Source organism: Oncorhynchus mykiss, chromosome 23 (assembly GCF_057628025.1).
Source record: "Oncorhynchus mykiss isolate SJ-2025 chromosome 23, ASM5762802v1, whole genome shotgun sequence".
Lineage (NCBI taxonomy): Eukaryota > Metazoa > Chordata > Actinopteri > Salmoniformes > Salmonidae > Oncorhynchus > Oncorhynchus mykiss.
The window spans coordinates 56,819,187-56,838,398 of record NC_143044.1 but is presented as its reverse complement, the minus strand read 5'-3'; the positions used below and the strand labels follow the sequence as shown (position 1 = coordinate 56,838,398).

Sequence of the window (19,212 nt, the reverse complement as noted above, 5' to 3'; positions counted from 1 at the left end):
CCAACACCTGGCAACCCAACACCTGGCAACCCAACACCTGGCAACCCAACACCTGGCAACCTCTTCAACCGTATCCCGCTCCGCTGGCATGCATCGAAAACTTGTGGCTTTCTCCTGGCTATTCTTTTGCAAAATAACTAGGAATGAACTGACTTATTTTCAAATAAATGTGTATTACAAATAACATCACACACATTAAGGTGTGGGCTGGTCACTGTATTAAAAAAGAACGATAGCAGGTCTATTTCTCTCCAGTAGCTGGCCTATTCTGTCCATTCAGAACATCTTCTCAACACCCATGAATGATAAGATGCCGTCTGCTGTGTTTTAAGGTCCTTACTACTGAACAGTGTCTGTTTCAGGTGTGTAGGAGTCAAAATAACAATGCTGGAAGGGCATATAAACAACTTTTGGAAAGCTCATATTCTGAGCTAGCCATTAAAAAAGTATGGTCTACAGAAAGAGATGGAAGAGATGGCGGACCCGCACACTGTCGAAAAAATGAATACACCCAAAACTGAGGCTTGAATGCAACATAAAGATGTTTATTCAAACACCTGACAACAGAAAGAATTACATCATTAATAATACATATACACTACCGTTCAAAAGTTTAGGGTCACTAGAAATGAGAAATGTCCTTGTTTTTGAAAGAAATTCAGATTTTTTGTCCATTAAAATAACATCAAATTGATCAGAAATACAGTGTAGACATTGTTTACGTTGTAAATGACCTTTTAAAGGTCATGTAGCTGGGAAACAGCAGATTTTTAATGGAATACCTACATAGGTGTACAGAGGCCCATTATCAGCAACAATCACCTCTGTGCTAAAATGGCATGTTGTGTTAGCTAATCCAAGTTTATTATTTTAAAAACGCTAATTGATCATTGACCAAAACCCTTTCGCAAATTATGTTAGCACAGCTGGAAACTGTAGTGCTAATTAAAGAAGCAATACAACTGGCCTTCTATCTTTGATAAACACAGATATTAAACTGTTTTCCAAAATGTTGTCATCCGGTCTCGAGACTTACTTACCCAAATGGATCCACACGGACATAACCGTGGGAAGTAAGGGGTGCTGAGTGAGGGTGCTGCAGCACTCCCTGCAAAATCAGAATTTAATAAAAATATATATTTCACAAAAGTAGTGCATCTGGCCTTTACTTGTCCTCTATTAGCGGACTGATGTAGCATCTGAGGCGCGGACAGATTATTTTTTTTCAACACCCTGCGAGCACTACATTAGAGGCACCTTTTTGTTTTTTTTCCCTGTGAGTTTCATCTAATAAACATGTGGAACTCTATGCACGCTGCGCCTTGGTCCATTCATTCAACACACGACCGTGACACTGCTGCTGCAAAATGATTGGCTCTAAAGATGGCCGACCACCTCACTCTCTCCCATATAACCAGTGGATACAGTTACTATTAGAAGTCATAACACTAGAATCATCGACAACAAGAAGGAATGGTGCTAGTCAAGGAACGACTGAGGGTGGCTGGATGGGGACTGGGTTATCTTTGTACACATTTATATGATTGTTTTTGTACTTGTAAACGCACTCTGAAATAAAAAATACAAATCTGAATAAAAAGTTGGTCACAAAAGAACAGATTTGGATGTCTTGGTGTAACGCCTAAAGGTTATGGGTCCCAGTCGGGGCTATTCCCCGAATTCGCTACATACTGTACCTCAAACATATTTCCCAGACACACTCTTTAATATCAGATGTTTATAACGCTAAGCTGCTAAGAATAGAATAGACTAGAATCCAATAAAATCCAATAGAAGAATAGAATAGACTAGAATCCAATAAAAATCCAATAGAGGCATCCCATGCTCACTTACTGAAGGAGAGTTTGTGGACAGGATTCTCAGGAACAATCTGATGTACACCCTCCGTCTTTGTCGTTGAATTCTCCATCGCTTCTTTAGTGAACGGGGGCAGCGATGACTGTCCTGTTTTTACCAGAGGATGAGAGACGGCAAGCTTTACAGATAATTACATGGTGGGACTTTGGGCAGCAAAAATCATAGGTTTTCCAGAAATCCAGGTTGGACGATTCCAGATGTCTTGCTTTTTCCCTTACTTCTTCTGGTAATGTACCAACTGGGAGTTCTGGACATCCTGGACATTTTGGGGAACGTGACCTGAACTGCAACCCTACCTAAGGGTTTTTTGGGAAGGTGATGGTTCTACGTGGAACCATAATGACTCAAATAGCCCTTTGAGCTCTTCAAATGGTTCTTTACAGTTCAGAACTAGGGTTCTTTACAGTTCAGAACTAGGGTTCTTTACAGTTCAGAACTAGGGTTCTTTACAGTTCAGAACTAGGGTTCTTTACAGTTCAGAACTAGGGTTCTTTACAGTTCAGAACTAGGGTTCTTCACAGTTCAGAACTAGGGTTCTTTACGGTTCAGAACTAGGGTTCTTTACGGTTCAGAACTAGGGTTCTTTACGGTTCAGGACTAGGGTTCTTTACGGTTCAGAACTAGGGTTCTTTACAGTTCAGAACTAGGGTTCTTTACAGTTCAGAACTAGGGTTCTTTACAGTTCAGAACTAGGGTTCTTTACAGTTCAGAACTAGGGTTCTTTACAGTTCAGAACTAGGGTTCTTTACGGTTCAGAACTAGGGTTCTTTACAGTTCAGAACTAGGGTTCTTTACGGTTCAGGACTAGGGTTCTTTACGGTTCAGAACTAGGGTTCTTTACGGTTCAGAACTAGGGTTTTTTACAGTTCAGAACTAGGGTTCTTTACGGTTCAGAACTAGGGTTCTTTACAGTTCAGAACTAGGGTTCTTTACGGTTCAGAACTAGGGTTCTTTACAGTTCAGAACTAGGGTTATTTACAGTTCAGAACTAGGGTTCTTTACAGTTCATAAAATGGGTCTTATCTCTTTTAGTGATAATTAAAATGTAGGGGAAGCAGCTCATTAGAATATTTTGGGGCGTGTCTAATTCCATTACATATTAGATATGACAATGGCCAGTGATGGTGTCCTGTGAAAGACTCATGTTATGGCCTTGTGTTAGTTGAGAACAGCTGACTAAATCAGTCAGTGGGTCTCAATTCTCTCCTCAGGGAACCCAGCTGTTACAGAGGAAGCTCACTTGTTTCAACTTGTCAATAATAACACCTAGGGAATTTTAACAATATAACATGTCTAACCAGAATAAAACCCTGTATGGTTTTCAATAGGATCTACAAAGAACCTTTAAGATTAAAGAAGGTTCTTTATAGAACCATTCTCCATAAAGGTTCTATAAAGGACCATAAGAAAAGGGTTGCAACCATAGCGGAACCCTTTTGATGCTATATAGAACCTTATATTAATGGTTCTTTATAGAACATTAGCACCATGTTCCATTTAGAACCTTGAGCATGGTTCTTCATAGAACCTTCAAAAAAAGGTTACATAAAGCACCAAAAGGAAATTGCTATGGCAGCGGTTCCCGAACTAGGGGTTTGCAACTGTTCCAAACTCCCCAGGTAATCAGAGCTCTTTAAGAACCCCTGTGCCTCTCCTCTCCTGTCTCCCCAGGTAATCAGAGCTCTTTAAGAACCCCCTACTCTCCTCTCCTGTCTCCCCAGGTAATCAGAGCTCTTTAAGAACCCCTGTTCCTCTCCTCTCCTGTCTCCCCAGGTAATCAGAGCTCTTAAAGAACCCCCTCCTCTCCTCTCCTGTCTCCCCAGGTAATCGGAGCTCTTAAAGAACCCCCTCCTCTCCTCTCCTGTCTCCCCAGGTAATCAGAGCTCTTAAAGAACCCCCTCCTCTCCTCTCCTGTCTCCCCAGGTAATCAGAGCTCTTAAAGAACCCCCTCCTCTCCTCTCCTGTCTCCCCAGGTAATCAGATCTCTTTTAAGAACCCCCTCCTCTCCTCTCCTGTCTCCCCAGGTAATCAGAGCTCTTAAAGAACCCCCTCCTCTCCTCTCCTGTCTCCCCAGGTAATCAGAGCTCTTAAAGAACCCCCTCCTCTCCTCTCCTGTCTCCCCAGGTAATCAGATCTCTTAAAGAACCCCCTCCTCTCCTCTCCTGTCTCCCCAGGTAATCAGAGCTCTTAAAGAACCCCCTCCTCTCCTCTCCTGTCTCCCCAGGTAATCAGGGCTCTTAAAGAACCCCATCCTCTCCTCTCCTGTCTCCCCAGGTAATCAGAGCTCTTAAAGAACCCCCTCCTCTCCTCTCCTGTCTCCCCAGGTAATCAGATCTCTTTTAAGAACCCCCTCCTCTCCTCTCCTGTCTCCCCAGGTAATCAGATCTCTTAAAGAACCCCCTACTCTCCTCTCCTGTCTCCCCAGGTAATCAGATCTCTTTAAGAACCCCTGTGCCTCTCCTCTCCTGTCTCCCCAGGTAATCAGAGGTCTTTAAGAACCCCCTCCTCTCCTCTCCTGTCTCCCCAGGTAATCAGAGGTCTTTAAGAACCCCCTCCTCTCCTCTCCTGTCTCCCCAGGTAATCAGAGCTCTTAAAGAACCCCCTCCTCTTCTCTCCTGTCTCCCCAGGTAATCAGAGGTCTTTAAGAACCCCCTCCTCTCCTGTCTCCCCAGGTAATCAGATCTCTTTAAGAACCCCTGTTCCTCTTCTCTCCTGTCTCCCCAGGTAATCAGAGCTCTTCAAGAACCCCTGTTCCCTCTCCTCTCCTGTCTCCCTAGGTAATCAGAGCTCTTCAAGAACCCCTGTTCCCTCTCCTCTCCTGTCTCCCCAGGTAATCAGAGCTCTTTAAAAAACCCTGTTCCTCTCCTGTCTCCCCAGGTAATCAGATCTCTTTAAGAACCCCCTCCTCTCCTGTCTCCCCAGGTAATCAGAGCTCTTAAAGAACCCCCTCCTCTCCTCTCCTGTCTCCCCAGGTAATCGGAGCTCTTAAAGAACCCCCTCCTCTCCTCTCCTGTCTCCCCAGGTAATCAGAGCTCTTAAAGAACCCCCTCCTCTCCTCTCCTGTCTCCCCAGGTAATCAGATCTCTTTAAGAACCCCTGTTCCTCTCCTCTTCTGTCTCCCCAGGTAATCAGATCTCTTAAAGAACCCCCTCCTCTCCTCTCCTGTCTCCCCAGGTAATCAGAGCTCTTAGAACCCCCTCCTCTCCTCTCCTGTCTCCCCAGGTAATCAGGGCTCTTAAAGAACCCCCTCCTCTCCTCTCCTGTCTCCCCAGGTAATCAGAGCTCTTAAAGAACCCCCTCCTCTCCTCTCCTGTCTCCCCAGGTAATCAGAGCTCTTCAAGAACCCCTGTTCCTCTCCTCTCCTAAATGTCACCCATTCATGTTTGGACAACTCTCATCCTCCTTTCTAATACTTCATAAAGAGGTGTCCCCTAAATGTGTTTCACCCCCCTGGAAGTCACTCATCAGAAAAGAGAACTGGGTACAAAGCTCAATTCCCCCCCATTCCCCCCAGGAGTTAGGGAGGAGAAGGGTCCATTTATATTGGCCTTTCCCAACTGTTCAGATGCATGTATAGACACAGATACAGACGTGCACACACACACACACACACACACACACACACACACACACTAACACACACATACACAGTCTTGCACAACTAACCTGGTGGGGACATACAATTCAGTCCCATTCAAAAACCTAACCTTAACCCTAAAACTAATCCTAGCTCCTAACCCTAATTCTTACCCTAACACAAATTCTAACCTTAACCCTAAACCTAATTCTAATCCTAACACTAATTCTAACCTCAACCGTAAACCTAATTCTAATCCTAACACTAATTCTAACCTCAACCGTAAACCTAATTCTAATCCTAACACTAATTCTAACCTCAACCGTAAACCTAATTCTAATCCTAACACTAATTCTAACCTCAACCGTAAACCTAATTCTAATCCTAACACTAATTCTAACCTCAACCGTAAACCTAATTCTAATCCTAACACTAGTTCTAACCTCAACCGTAAACCTAATTCTTACCCTAACACTAATTCTAACCTTAACCCTAAACCCACTAGAAATAGCATTTGACCTCGTGGTGAAAAACAAAATGTCCCCGGTGATGTTTGTTCGTTTACTATTCTCATTGGGACTTCTGGTCAAGTATAGTTTAAGTTAAAAAAACACACACACACACACACACACACGCACGTGCACGCGCACGCACGCACGCACGCACACACACACACACACAATAAGTGCTACAGAGGTCTCCTGAAGCACTTATAGGGATAGCAGGAGAAACAGTTATTACACATCATTGACTTCTATCTTTGTGTGTGTGTACTCTACCTGGACACGGGCTCAGTTTACAGATGAGGACGGTTTCAGGCTTGTCTCCCTCGCACTGGCCGATGGTGTTGTCTGTGGCTCTACACACAACCTGTCTCTGTCGAATCCCCTCTCCACAGCTTACTGAACACTGTGGTGGCCACACAGAGAGAGACACAGAGAGACAGCGGGTCAGATAACCTGTCTCTGTCGAATCCCCTCTCCACAGCTTACTGAACACTGTGGTGGCCCCACAGAGACAGCAGGTCACATAACCTGTCTCTGTCGAATCCCCTCTCCACAGCTTACTGAACACTGTGGTGGCCCCACAGAGAGACAGCAGGTCAGACGAGACTCTTCACCGTTGTTAGAAACAACGCTGAAATCCCTAGAACAGTCAGCTAGCACAATTCCTAAAACAAATCCATATAGAGCAACTTCTCTTTCCAGAAAACCTGGTAAACAACACAGGAAAAAAGTGTTTATATTCAACAAAATCAATAAAACTGGACTGCTAGAGGGTCTGGATACGCTAACCGTCCTCTTCACGTCCTTCAGTGTGTGGTGACTGGAGAATGTTCCACACCAGGGTTCAGCTTCATTACAATTCAATTAGGTCAATTTCTCAAAGAAAACTACAATTCTATTTTAGTGAACAGAAATTATAATTCCATCATTGATTGAATTGAAATCGAGTTGACCCCCCAACTCTGATAAGTAGTACTGTGAGCTGTGTGACAGAGCTCCATGACCAGGTCCCTGTCTGTACTGAAGGCTCTGTGGCGGAGCTCCATGATCAGGCCCATGTCTGTACTGAAGGCTCTGTGGCGGAGCTCCATGATCAGGCCCATGTCTGTACTGAAGGCTCTGTGGCGGAGCTCCATGCTGGGACCCACCTGTGACTGGTCCCTTGTCTAGAGAATGCTCAGTGGTGGAGCTCCATGACCAGGCCACTGTCTGTACTGTAGGCTTTGTGGTGGAGCTCCATGCTGGGACCCACCTGTGACCAGGCCCTTGTCTAGAGTATACTCTGTGGTGAAGCTCTATGCTGGGACCCACCTGTGTCCAGGCCCTTGTCTAGAGTATACTCTGTGGTGAAGCTCTATGCTGGGACCCACCTGTGTCCAGGCCCTTGTCTAGAGTATACTCTGTGGTGAAGCTCTATGCTGGGACCCACCTGTGACCAGGCCCCTGTCCTCCACTGCGCAGGGCAGGCAGAGGGGTTACAGACCTTCCTGGTCTCAGGCTTGTCCTCTGTACAGTACTTAGTGTGGACCGTCCGGTTGGTGCCGTTGTGGAGGGCCTGCATACACTGAACAACCCTGGACTGGTAGCCAATCTTCCCACACGTCTTACTGCACGGGTTCCACTCCTCCACCAACCACCTGGGAGAGGAGGGAGAGAGAGGGAGGATTGGGGGCAGACAGAATAATAAAGGGGGGGGGGGCAGACAGAACAAGAGAGAGCACATTATTCAATCTGTCCACTAATGGGAATGACTAGGTTATTATCTCATTATTCAATCTGTCCACTACTGGGAATGACTAGGTTATTATCTCATTATTCAATCTGTCCACTACTGGGAACGACTAGGTTATTATCTCATTATTCAATCTGTCCACTAATGGGAATGACTAGGTTATTATCTCATTATTCAATCTGTCCACTACTGGGAATTACTAGGTTATCATCTCATTATTCAATCTGTCCACTAATGGGAACGACTAGGTTATCATCTCATTATTCAATCTGTCCACTACTGGGAATGACTAGGTTATTATCTCATTATTCAATCTGTCCACTACTGGGAATTACTAGGTTATCATCTCATTATTCAATCTGTCCACTACTGGGAACGACTAGGTTATTATCTCATTATTCAATCTGTCCACTACTGGGAACGACTAGGTTATTATCTCATTATTCAATCTGTCCACTACTGAGAACGACTAGGTTATCATCTCATTATTCAATCTGTCCACTACTGGGAATGACTAGGTTATTATCTCATTATTCAATCTGTCCACTACTGGGAATGACTAGGTTATTATCTCATTATTCAATCTGTCCACTACTGAGAACGACTAGGTTATTATCTCATTATTCAATCTGTCCACTACTGGGAATGACTAGGTTATTATCTCATTATTCAATCTGTCCACTACTGGGAATGACTAGGTTATTATCTCATTATTCAATCTGTCCACTACTGGGAATGACTAGGTTAGTATCTCATTATTCAATCTGTCCACTACTGGGAATGACTAGGTTATTATCTCATTATTCAATCTGTCCACTACTGGGAACGACTAGGTTATTATCTCATTATTCAATCTGTCCACTAATGGGAACGACTAGGTTATCATCTCATTATTCAATCTGTCCACTACTGAGAACGACTAGGTTATTATCTCATTATTCAATCTGTCCACTACTGAGAACGACTAGGTTATTATCTCATTATTCAATCTGTCCACTACTGGGAACGACTAGGTTATTATCTCATAATTCAATCTGTCCATTACTGGGAATGACTAGGTTAGTCATCCAGACAGAGTGCTTTAGCTTCAGTCCCTCTTCGAGAGGAAGTGTCCCTTAGAGCGATGATGATGATGATGATGATGAAATGGATGCTCTCCTATCAACATGGCTCGGACATGGACAGAGAAAGGATAGAGGGGGAGAGTGAAGGGGAGAGGAGCTCACGTTGGCTGGCTGCACTCGTTCACGTTGCACCTCTTCCGGATGGGTTTGGGCTTCTTGCTGGTTTCACAGAGGTTCCGGTGCACCAGTCGACTGTCGCTCTTCCTCCTGCATCCGTATTTGGTGTACTGTATACCTGCCAGACGGTCCAATTAAATGGGTTTAGTACAATCTGTTGTAACGTCTGACAAAAACATAACATTTTCTAATTTATACTGTAAATAATTTTACAGAAAGAAAATGCAGGTGGCCGTATGTACTAAGACTGGAGAGAGAGCACACACACACACACACACACACACAATGACAGAGCAACAGGGTAGGAAGAACCATTTTAATGTGAATGTGTCAGAGACCCCTGAGCAGCATGCCCTGAGGACATTTAGGCTCTGCTCTGCATCAACCAGGTTGGGACAATAGCACCAACCCATAGCAGGTTGCCAGGTTGGCCCAATCGCACGAACCCACAGGTTGCCAGGTTGGGCCAATAGCACCAACCCACAGTAGGTTGCCAGGTTGGGCCAATAGCACGAACCCACAGCAGGTTGCCAGGTTGGGCCAATAGCACCAACCCACAGTAGGTTGCCAGGTTGGGCCAATAGCACGAACCCACAGAAGGTTGCCAGGTTGGGCCAATAGCACGAACCCACAGCAGGTTGCCAGGTTGGGCCAATAGAACCAACCCACAGCAGGTTGCCAAGTTGGGCCAATAGCACAAACCCACAGCAGGTTGCCAGGTTGGGCCAATAGCACGAACCCACAGTAGGTTGCCAGGTTGGGCCAATAGCACGAACCCACAGCAGGTTGCCAGGTTGGGCCAATAGCAGCAACCCACAGCAGGTTGCCAGGTTGGGCCAATAGAACCAACCCACAGCAGGTTGCCAGGTTGGGACAATAGCACCAACCCACAGCAGGGGTACTTGGCAGGCCAGGCACAAATGGAAACAACCATCAGGGACCTTTCTGTAGCAGGTGAGATTGAATTAATCTGGTCTAAAGAGCCGCTTCACAACCAGCCCCCCCCCCCCCCCACCCCCCTCCCCCACACACACAGAGAATCCACCTGGTCTAAAGAGCCGCTTCACAACCAGGCCCACCCATACACACACCTCCCCCACAGGGTTTAGAGCACTGCGACCAGCTCTTCAGGGCCCACTCGTAGGTATCCAGCTCGGCCAGGAGAACGTTGTTATTGGTGATGACCGGCAGCAGGTCCTCATGGATAATGTACTTATATGTCAGACTGATCTTAGTGTCCTCCTCCTGTGGAATGACCTAGAAGAGGACAGGGAGAAGGAGGACACGATGACAGAGAGAGAGAGACAGGGAGAAAGAGGACACGATGACAGAGAGAGAGACACAGGGAGAAAGAGGACACGATGACAGAGAGAGAGAGACACAGGGAGAAAGAGGACACGATGACAGAGAGAGAGAGACAGGGAGAAAGAGGACACGATGACAGAGAGAGAGAGACAGGGAGAAAGAGGACACGATGACAGAGAGAGAGAGAGACAGGGAGAAAGAGGACACGATGACAGAGAGAGAGAGACAGGGAGAAAGAGGACACGATGACAGAGAGAGAGAGACAGGGAGAAAGAGGACACGATGACAGAGAGAGAGAGACAGGGAGAAAGAGGACACGATGACAGAGAGAGAGACACAGGGAGAAAGAGGACACGATGACAGAGAGAGAGACACAGGGAGAAAGAGGACACGATGACAGAGAGAGAGAGACAGGGAGAAAGAGGACACGATGACAGAGAGAGAGACACAGGGAGAAAGAGGACACGATGACAGAGAGAGAGAGACACAGGGAGAAAGAGGACACGATGACAGAGAGAGAGAGACAGGGAGAAAGAGGACACGATGACAGAGAGAGAGAGACAGGGAGAATGAGAGTGAGAGAAAGACAGAGAGGAAAGACAGAGAGAGAGAGAGAGAAAGAGAGTGAGAGAAAGACAGAGAGAGACACAGGGAGAAAGAGAGTGAGAGAAAGACAGAGAGGAAAGACAGAGAGAGAGAAAGAGAGTGAGAGAAAGACAGAGAGAGAGACACAGGGAGAAAGAGAGTGAGAGAAAGACAGAGAGGAAAGACAGAGAGAGAGAAAGAGAGTGAGAGAAAGATAAACAATTGATTCCCATTCAAAGTCCTAATCCCTAAACCTAACCCTTAACCTAAGTCTGACCTTAACATTAACCCCAAATCCTATCCCCAAACCTAAGCCTAAGACCCTAAGCCTAAAATAGCTTATTTCCTTGTGGGGACAGGTGAAATGTTCCTACTTGTCCCGAATTGTCCTCGTTTTACTATCCCTGTAAGGACTTCTGGTCCCCACAAAGATAGTAAAACCAAAATCACACACACACACACACACACACACACACACACACACACACACACACACAGTGGACAATAGTGCTGAGCAATTAACCAACATTTCCATTTTTTTTCGATTATTAAACAACTAATTGACCAAAGTCAGTTCAATTACTTGAATTCCATTTTTTTCCGTTATTTGTGAACCCAATGCACATTTCCTCTAGAGGGAAATCAAATCATTCACAAGAGAACTCATCTCAAGAACTAAGTGGGATGATGGGCTGAGGGGAGATGAAGTTTTTCATTAAGCAAATTTTCAACCTAGTTCAGCACATAAAAGTGGTAATTAACTACAATGACCATAATCCCTTTCGGCAGTTTTCCCCCCAGTTTAGGCAGAGATACATACACTTTTACGCCTGCTACGTTTGGTTAGATACACACAGGCTAAACAGGATGACTACAGACAGCTCTGCAGTATATTTAGGCAGGTTAGCCTAGCTAAACAGGATGACTACAGACAGCTCTGCAGTATATTTAGGCAGGTTAGCCTAGCTAAACAGGATGACTACAGACAGCTCTGCAGTATATTTAGGCAGGTTAGCCTAGCTAAACAGGATGACTACAGACAGCTCTGCAGTATATTTAGACAAGTTAGCCTAGCTAAACAGGATGACTACAGACAGCTCTGCAGTATATTTAGGCAGGTTAGCCTAGCTAAACAGGATGACTACAGACAGCTCTGCAGTATATTTAGGCAGGTTAGCCTAGCTAAACAGGATGACTACAGACAGCTCTGCAGTATATTTAGGCAGGTTAGCCTAGCTAAACAGGATGACTACAGACAGCTCTGCAGTATATTTAGACAAGTTAGCCTAGCTACACAGGATGACTACAGACAACTCTGCAGTATATTTAGACAAGTTAGCCTAGCTACACAGGATGACTACAGACAACTCTGCAGTATAGTTAGACAAGTTAGCCTAGCTACACAGGATGACTACAGACAGCTCTGCAGTATATCTAGGCAGGTTAGCCTAGCTAAACAGGATGACTACAGACAGCTCTGCAGTATATTTAGGCAGGTTAGCCTAGCTAAACAGGATGACTACAGACAGCTCTGCAGCATACTTAGGCAGGCTAGTCTAGCAAGATAGGCTGATGGCTGACTGCTACTGCCAGAGAAGAGATGATGACTTTAAGGAATGTGTCGGATAGTGATAATTTTGGTCGGCCTGTTTTGGGTAAAATGAGAATGGGACACACCTGCATCCCAACTGTCACTTGTCAATGTTTAAAAATTCAGCCTGTATGTGTGTGTGTGTGTGTGTGCACGTGTCTGGGTGTGTATGTGTGTCTGTGTCTGTGTCTGAGTGTGTGTCTTACTAGATCCATCAGTTTCGTCTTCTTACCAGAACAACGATGCCCTCGTGAAGGGGGCCGATTGTTTTCAGGGTTTCTTTCTCGCCGCTTCCGAAGACGTACTCCCACTCCAAACCGCTGTCGATGAAGGTTCTGGACTTGGCATCTCCACTTTTAGCGTTCAATATGAAGCTGCCTGTGACTTGATTCTTCACAGCTGTGAAACACAAAGAAAACCGTCTGAATCACAATGTGTTTTCATCCGTTGGATAGTCTGGCACACACACACACAGACACACACACACACACACACGACACACACACACACACACACACACGTCTGGACCTTGACGCACATCTGAGGTTGGAGCTATAGTGTATATAATGTATATATATATAATAAATAGGCTGGCCATTACCATATAATGCTATAATCTTTGGAGGGAGTTGAAAGTCTGTGTTGCCTAGCAACAGCCCCAAAACATCTCTGCTCTAGAGGAGATCTGCATGGAGGAATGGGCCAAAATACCAGCAACAGTGTGTGAAAACCTTGTGAAGACTTACAGAAAACGTTTGACCTCTGTCATTGCCAACAAAGGGTATATAACAAAGTATTGAGATAAACTTTTGTTATTGACCAAATACTTATTTTCCACCATAATTTGCAAATAAAATCATTTTTTTCCTCATTTGTCTGTCATAGTTGAAGTGTACCTATGATGAAAATTACAGGCCTCTCTCATGTTTTTAAGTGGGAGAACTTGCACAACTGGTGGCTGACTAAATACTTTTTTGCTCCACTGTAGGACCTGATTCCCAGCTGAGATGAACACTCCCCTCACATATGACCTGATTCCCAGCTGAGATGAACACTCCCCTCACATAGGACCTGATTCCCAGCTGAGATGAACACTCCCCTCACATAGGACCTGATTCCCAGCTGAGATGAACACTCCCCTCACATAGGACCTGATTCCCAGCTGAGATGAACACTCCCCTCACATAGGACCTGATTCCTAGCTGAGATGAACACTCCCCTCACATAGGACCTGATTCCCAGCTGAGATGAACACTCCTCTCACATAGGACCTGATTCCCAGCTGAGATGAACACTCCCCTCACATAGGACCTGATTCTCAGCTGAGATGAACACTCCCCTCACATAGGACCTGATTCCCAGCTGAGATGAACACTCCCCTCACATAGGACCTGATTCCCAGCTGAGATGAACACTCCCCTCACATAGGACCTGATTCCCAACTGAGATGAACACTCCCCTCACATAGGACCTGATTCCCAGCTGAGATGAACACTCCCCTCACATAGGACCTGATTCCCAGCTGAGATGAACACTCCCCTCACATAGGACCTGATTCCCAGCTGAGATGAACACTCCCCTCACATAGGACCTGATTCCCAGCTGAGATGAACACTCCTCTCACATAGGACCTGATTCCCAGCTGAGATGAACACTCCCCTCACATAGGACCTGATTCCCAGCTGAGATGAACACTCCCCTCACATAGGACCTGATTCCTAGCTGAGATGAACACTCCCCTCACATAGGACCTGATTCCCAGCTGAGATGAACACTCCCTTCACATAGGACCTGATTCCCAGCTGAGATGAACACTCCCCTCACATAGGACCTGATTCTCAGCTGAGATGAACACTCCCCTCACATAGGACCTGATTCCCAGCTGAGATGAACACTCCCCTCACATAGGACCTGATTCCCAGCTGAGATGAACACTCCCCTCACATAGGACCTGATTCCCAGCTGAGATGAACACTCCCCTCACATAGGACCTGATTCCCAGCTGAGATGAACACTCCCCTCACATAGGACCTGATTCCCAGCTGAGATGAACACTCCCCTCACATAGGACCTGATTCCCAGCTGAGATGAACACTCCCCTCACATAGGACCTGATTCCCAGCTGAGATGAACACTCCCCTCACATAGGACCTGATTCCCAGCTGAGATGAACACTCCCCTCACATAGGACCTGATTCCCAGCTGAGATGAACACTCCCCTCACATATGACCTGATTCCCAGCTGAGATGAACACTCCCCTCACATAGAACCTGATTCCTAGCTGAGATGAACACTCCCCTCACATAGGACCTGATTCCCAGCTGAGATGAACACTCCTCTCACATAGGACCTGATTCCCAGCTGAGATGAACACTCCTCTCACATAGGACCTGATTCCCAGCTGAGATGAACACTCCTCTCACATAGGACCTGATTCCCAGCTGAGATGAACGAACACAAGCAAATTGCTTACATGTCTTTATTTTTGTAAATAATTCATTGCCGTCAATGTGAGTAAAGTGCGTGGATCTGATGAAGTCAGAATATCACCTGTCGACTAACAAAATGGATCGAATTGACCTTTCCACTGACCAAAACTAATGTACCATTGAAGTGTATTCAAAGGACCGTAGGAGGAATTTGTATTCAAGACCTTTTCCAGCATCATTCCTCAGACAGTCTGTGATATATATATATATATACCCTGGTATACCCAGCAGTAGAAAAGCAAAAACCGAAGGTAAAGACACTTGTTAGGTTTAGTTTAAGGCCATTTGGATTGGACACCTGTTCATATGGATACTAGTGGATTTCCCAGTTAAGATTAAGAGGCAGAGGTTCTGTATAAATAGGCTTTCTACATTACCATTAGTTTGCATTGAGGCAGAGGTTCTGCATAAATAGGCTGGCCATTACCATTAGTTTGCATTGAGAGTAATGAGGGAGAGGTTCTGTATAAATAGGCTGGCCATTACCATTCGTTTGCTTTGAGAGTAATTGTCACGATCGTCGTAGTGAGGAGACCAAAGCGCAGCGTGATGTGAATACATACAGTACTTTTAATGTAAGACGAAAGAACACTAAACAACCGCAAACATGCAACATCACATAGACAATCACCCACAAATTACCTAAGGAATATGACTGCCTAAATATGGTTCCCAATCAGAGACAACAATAAATCTAGGCAACCAATAGACATACAAAACACCTAGACTAGTGAACAACCCCATAAACATACAAAAACCCTAGACAGGACAAAAACACAACAAACCCTGACCTAACCAAAATAATAAAGAAAACAAAGATAACTAAGGTCAGGGTGTGACAGTAATGAGTCAGAGACCACACTGTATCTGTCCAACACCATGGTACCATGTCTACTGCCCCTCTTCGTCTGCTGCCCACCCACTCTCCTGTTTATGCTCTGTCTCTATAGTATGTTAGATAAGCTCTGCACACACACACACACACACACACACACACTTGCACACACACACACACACACACACACACACACACACACACACACACACACACACAGAGAGACACACAGAGACACACACTCACCAGACACTGCGGGCCCTAATAGACATGATTAGCATTTCAAAAATGAAAATATCTGATGTCTGATCCGAGCTGGCGAGCATTACTAACAGGCTAAAACTCTACAGGGGTAATTGGTGACAGTCAAATGATCTGCAGTCATGCACTGCTGGCGAGCATTACTAACAGGCTAAAACTCTACAGGGCTAATTGGTGACAGTCAAATGATCTGCAGTCATGCACTGCTGGCGAGCATTACTAACAGGCTAAAACTCTACAGGGCTAATTGGTGACAGTCAAATGATCTGCAGTCATGCACTGCTGGCGAGCATTACTAACAGGCTAAAACTCTACAGGGCTAATTGGTGACAGTCAAATGATCTGCAGTCATGCACTGCTGGCGAGCATTACTAACAGGCTAAAACTCTACAGGGCTAATTGGTGACAGTCAAATGATCTGCAGTCATGCACTGCTGGCGAGCATTACTAACAGGCTAAAACTCTACAGGGCTAATTGGTGACAGTCAAATGATCTGCAGTCATGCACTGCTGGCGAGCATTACTAACAGGCTAAAACTCTACAGGGCTAATTGGTGACAGTCAAATGATCTGCAGTCATGCACTGCTGGCGAGCATTACTAACAGGCTAAAACTCTACAGGGCTAATTGGTGACAGTCAAATGATCTGCAGTCATGCACTGCTGGCGAGCATTACTAACAGGCTAAAACTCTACAGGGCTAATTGGTGACAGTCAAATGATCTGCAGTCATGCACTGCTGGCGAGCATTACTAACAGGCTAAAACTCTACAGGGCTAATTGGTGACAGTCAAATGATCTGCAGTCATGCACTGCTGGCGAGCATTACTAACAGGCTAAAACTCTACAGGGCTAATTGGTGACAGTCAAATGATCTGCAGTCATGCACTGCTGGCGAGCATTACTAACAGGCTAAAACTCTACAGGGCTAATTGGTGACAGTCAAATGATCTGCAGTCATGCACTGCTGGCGAGCATTACTAACAGGCTAAAACTCTACAGGGCTAATTGGTGACAGTCAAATGATCTGCAGTCATGCACTGCTGGCGAGCATTACTAACAGGCTAAAACTCTACAGGGCTAATTGGTGACAGTCAAATGATCTGCAGTCATGCACTGCTGGCGAGCATTACTAACAGGCTAAAACTCTACAGGGCTAATTGGTGACAGTCAAATGATCTGCAGTCATGCACTGCTGGCGAGCATTACTAACAGGCTAAAACTCTACAGGGCTAATTGGTGACAGTCAAATGATCTGCAGTCATGCACTGCTGGCGAGCATTACTAACAGGCTAAAACTCTACAGGGCTAATTGGTGACAGTCAAATGATCTGCAGTCATGCACTGCTGGCGAGCATTACTAACAGGCTAAAACTCTACAGGGCTAATTGGTGACAGTCAAATGATCTGCAGTCATGCACTGCTGGCGAGCATTACTAACAGGCTAAAACTCTACAGGGCTAATTGGTGACAGTCAAATGATCTGCAGTCATGCACTGCTGACGATCATACAGGAAATGTGTGAGGGTGGGGTTGTGCGTGTGTGTGTGTGTATGTGTGTGTGTGTGTGTGTGTGTGTGTGTGTGTGTTGAGTTCTGTAGTCATGCTCTGCGGATGTCCCTACTGTAAATGTACACTACTTGGCCAAAAGCTTGTTGAATATCTCATTCCTAAATAATGGTCATTAATATGGAGTTGGTCCCCCCCTTTGCTGCTATAACAGCCTCCACTCTTCTGGGAAGGCTTTCCACTAGATGTTGGAACATTGCTGTTATAACAGCCTCCACTCTTCTGGGAAGGCTTATCCACTAGATGTTGGAACAATGCTGCGGGGACTTGCTTCCATTCAGCCACAAGAGCATTAGTGAGGTCAGGCACGGATGTTGGGTGATTAGGTCTGGCTCACAGTCGTCATTCCAATTCATCCCAAAGGTGTTTTATGCTGCTGTAACGAGACACACTTACCAATTATGTGGGAGGAAGTCTCATTCTCCTCTATAACGATGTGCCGGGCACCGATCGGAATATCAAACATCTTCAGCATGCCTATAGGACAACACAACAAGACAATATGAAACATCTTCAGCAGGTCTATAGGACAACAAGACAATATGAAACATCTTCAGCATGCCTATAGGACAACAAGACAATATGAAACATCTTCAGCATGTCTACAGGACAACACAACAAGACAATATGAAACATCTTCAGCATGCCTATAGGACAACAAGACAATATGAAACATCTTCAGCATGTCTACAGGACAACACAACAAGACAATATGAAACATCTTCAGCAGGTCTACAGGACAACAAGACAATATGAAACATCTTCAGCATGTCTATAGGACAACAAGACAATATGAAACATCTTCAGCATGTCTACAGGACAACACAACAAGACAATATGAAACATCTTCAGCATGTCTATAGGACAACAAGACAATATGAAACATCTTCAGCATGTCTACAGGACAACAAGACAATATGAAACATCTTCAGCAGGTCTATAGGACAACACAACAAGACAATATAAAACATCTTCAGCAGGTCTACAGGACAACACAACAAGACAATATGAAACATCTTCAGCAGGTCTACAGGACAACAAGACAATATGAAACATCTTCAGCAGGTCTATAGGACAACACAACAAGACAATATCAAACATCTTCAGCATGTCTATAGGACAACACAACAAGACAATATGAAACATCTTCAGCATGTCTATAGGACAACAAGACAATATGAAACATCTTCAGCAGGTCTACAGGACAACAAGACAATATGAAACATCTTCAGCATGTCTATAGGACAACACAACAAGACAATATGAAACATCTTCAGCATGCCTACAGGACAACAAGACAATATGAAACATCTTCAGCAGGTCTACAGGACAACAAGACAATATGAAACATCTTCAGCAGGTCTACAGGACAACAAGACAATATGAAACATCTTCAGCATGTCTATAGGACAACAAGACAATATGAAACATCTTCAGCATGTCTACAACACAACAAGACAATATGAAACATCTTCAGCATGTCTATAGGACAACAAGACAATATGAAACATCTTCAGCATGTCTATAGGACAACAAGACAATATGAAACATCTTCAGCATGTCTATAGGACAACACAACAAGACAATATGAAACATCTTCAGCATGTCTATAGGACAACAAGACAATATGAAACATCTTCAGC

At 45.0% G+C, this 19,212-nt stretch overlaps 1 protein-coding gene across 7 annotated transcripts in view; it reads right to left on the bottom strand.

The window, feature by feature from the left end:
• The window catches only part of LOC110513446 (A disintegrin and metalloproteinase with thrombospondin motifs 14), a 140,709-nt gene that overhangs the window by 1,997 nt on the left and 119,500 nt on the right, over positions 1-19,212 (bottom strand). For all 7 annotated transcript variants that reach the window (XM_090217740.1, XM_090217742.1, XM_090217741.1 and 4 more), the window contains 7 exons: positions 17,966-18,046; positions 12,648-12,814; positions 10,026-10,191; positions 8,920-9,052; positions 7,391-7,598; positions 6,235-6,364; positions 1,855-1,965 (listed from right to left, as the gene is read on the bottom strand). In XM_090217740.1, coding sequence (XP_090073866.1) covers positions 1,855-1,965; positions 6,235-6,364; positions 7,391-7,598; positions 8,920-9,052; positions 10,026-10,191; positions 12,648-12,814; positions 17,966-18,046 — 996 coding nt within the window. The remainder of the gene's footprint in view (positions 1-1,854; positions 1,966-6,234; positions 6,365-7,390; positions 7,599-8,919; positions 9,053-10,025; positions 10,192-12,647; positions 12,815-17,965; positions 18,047-19,212) is intronic.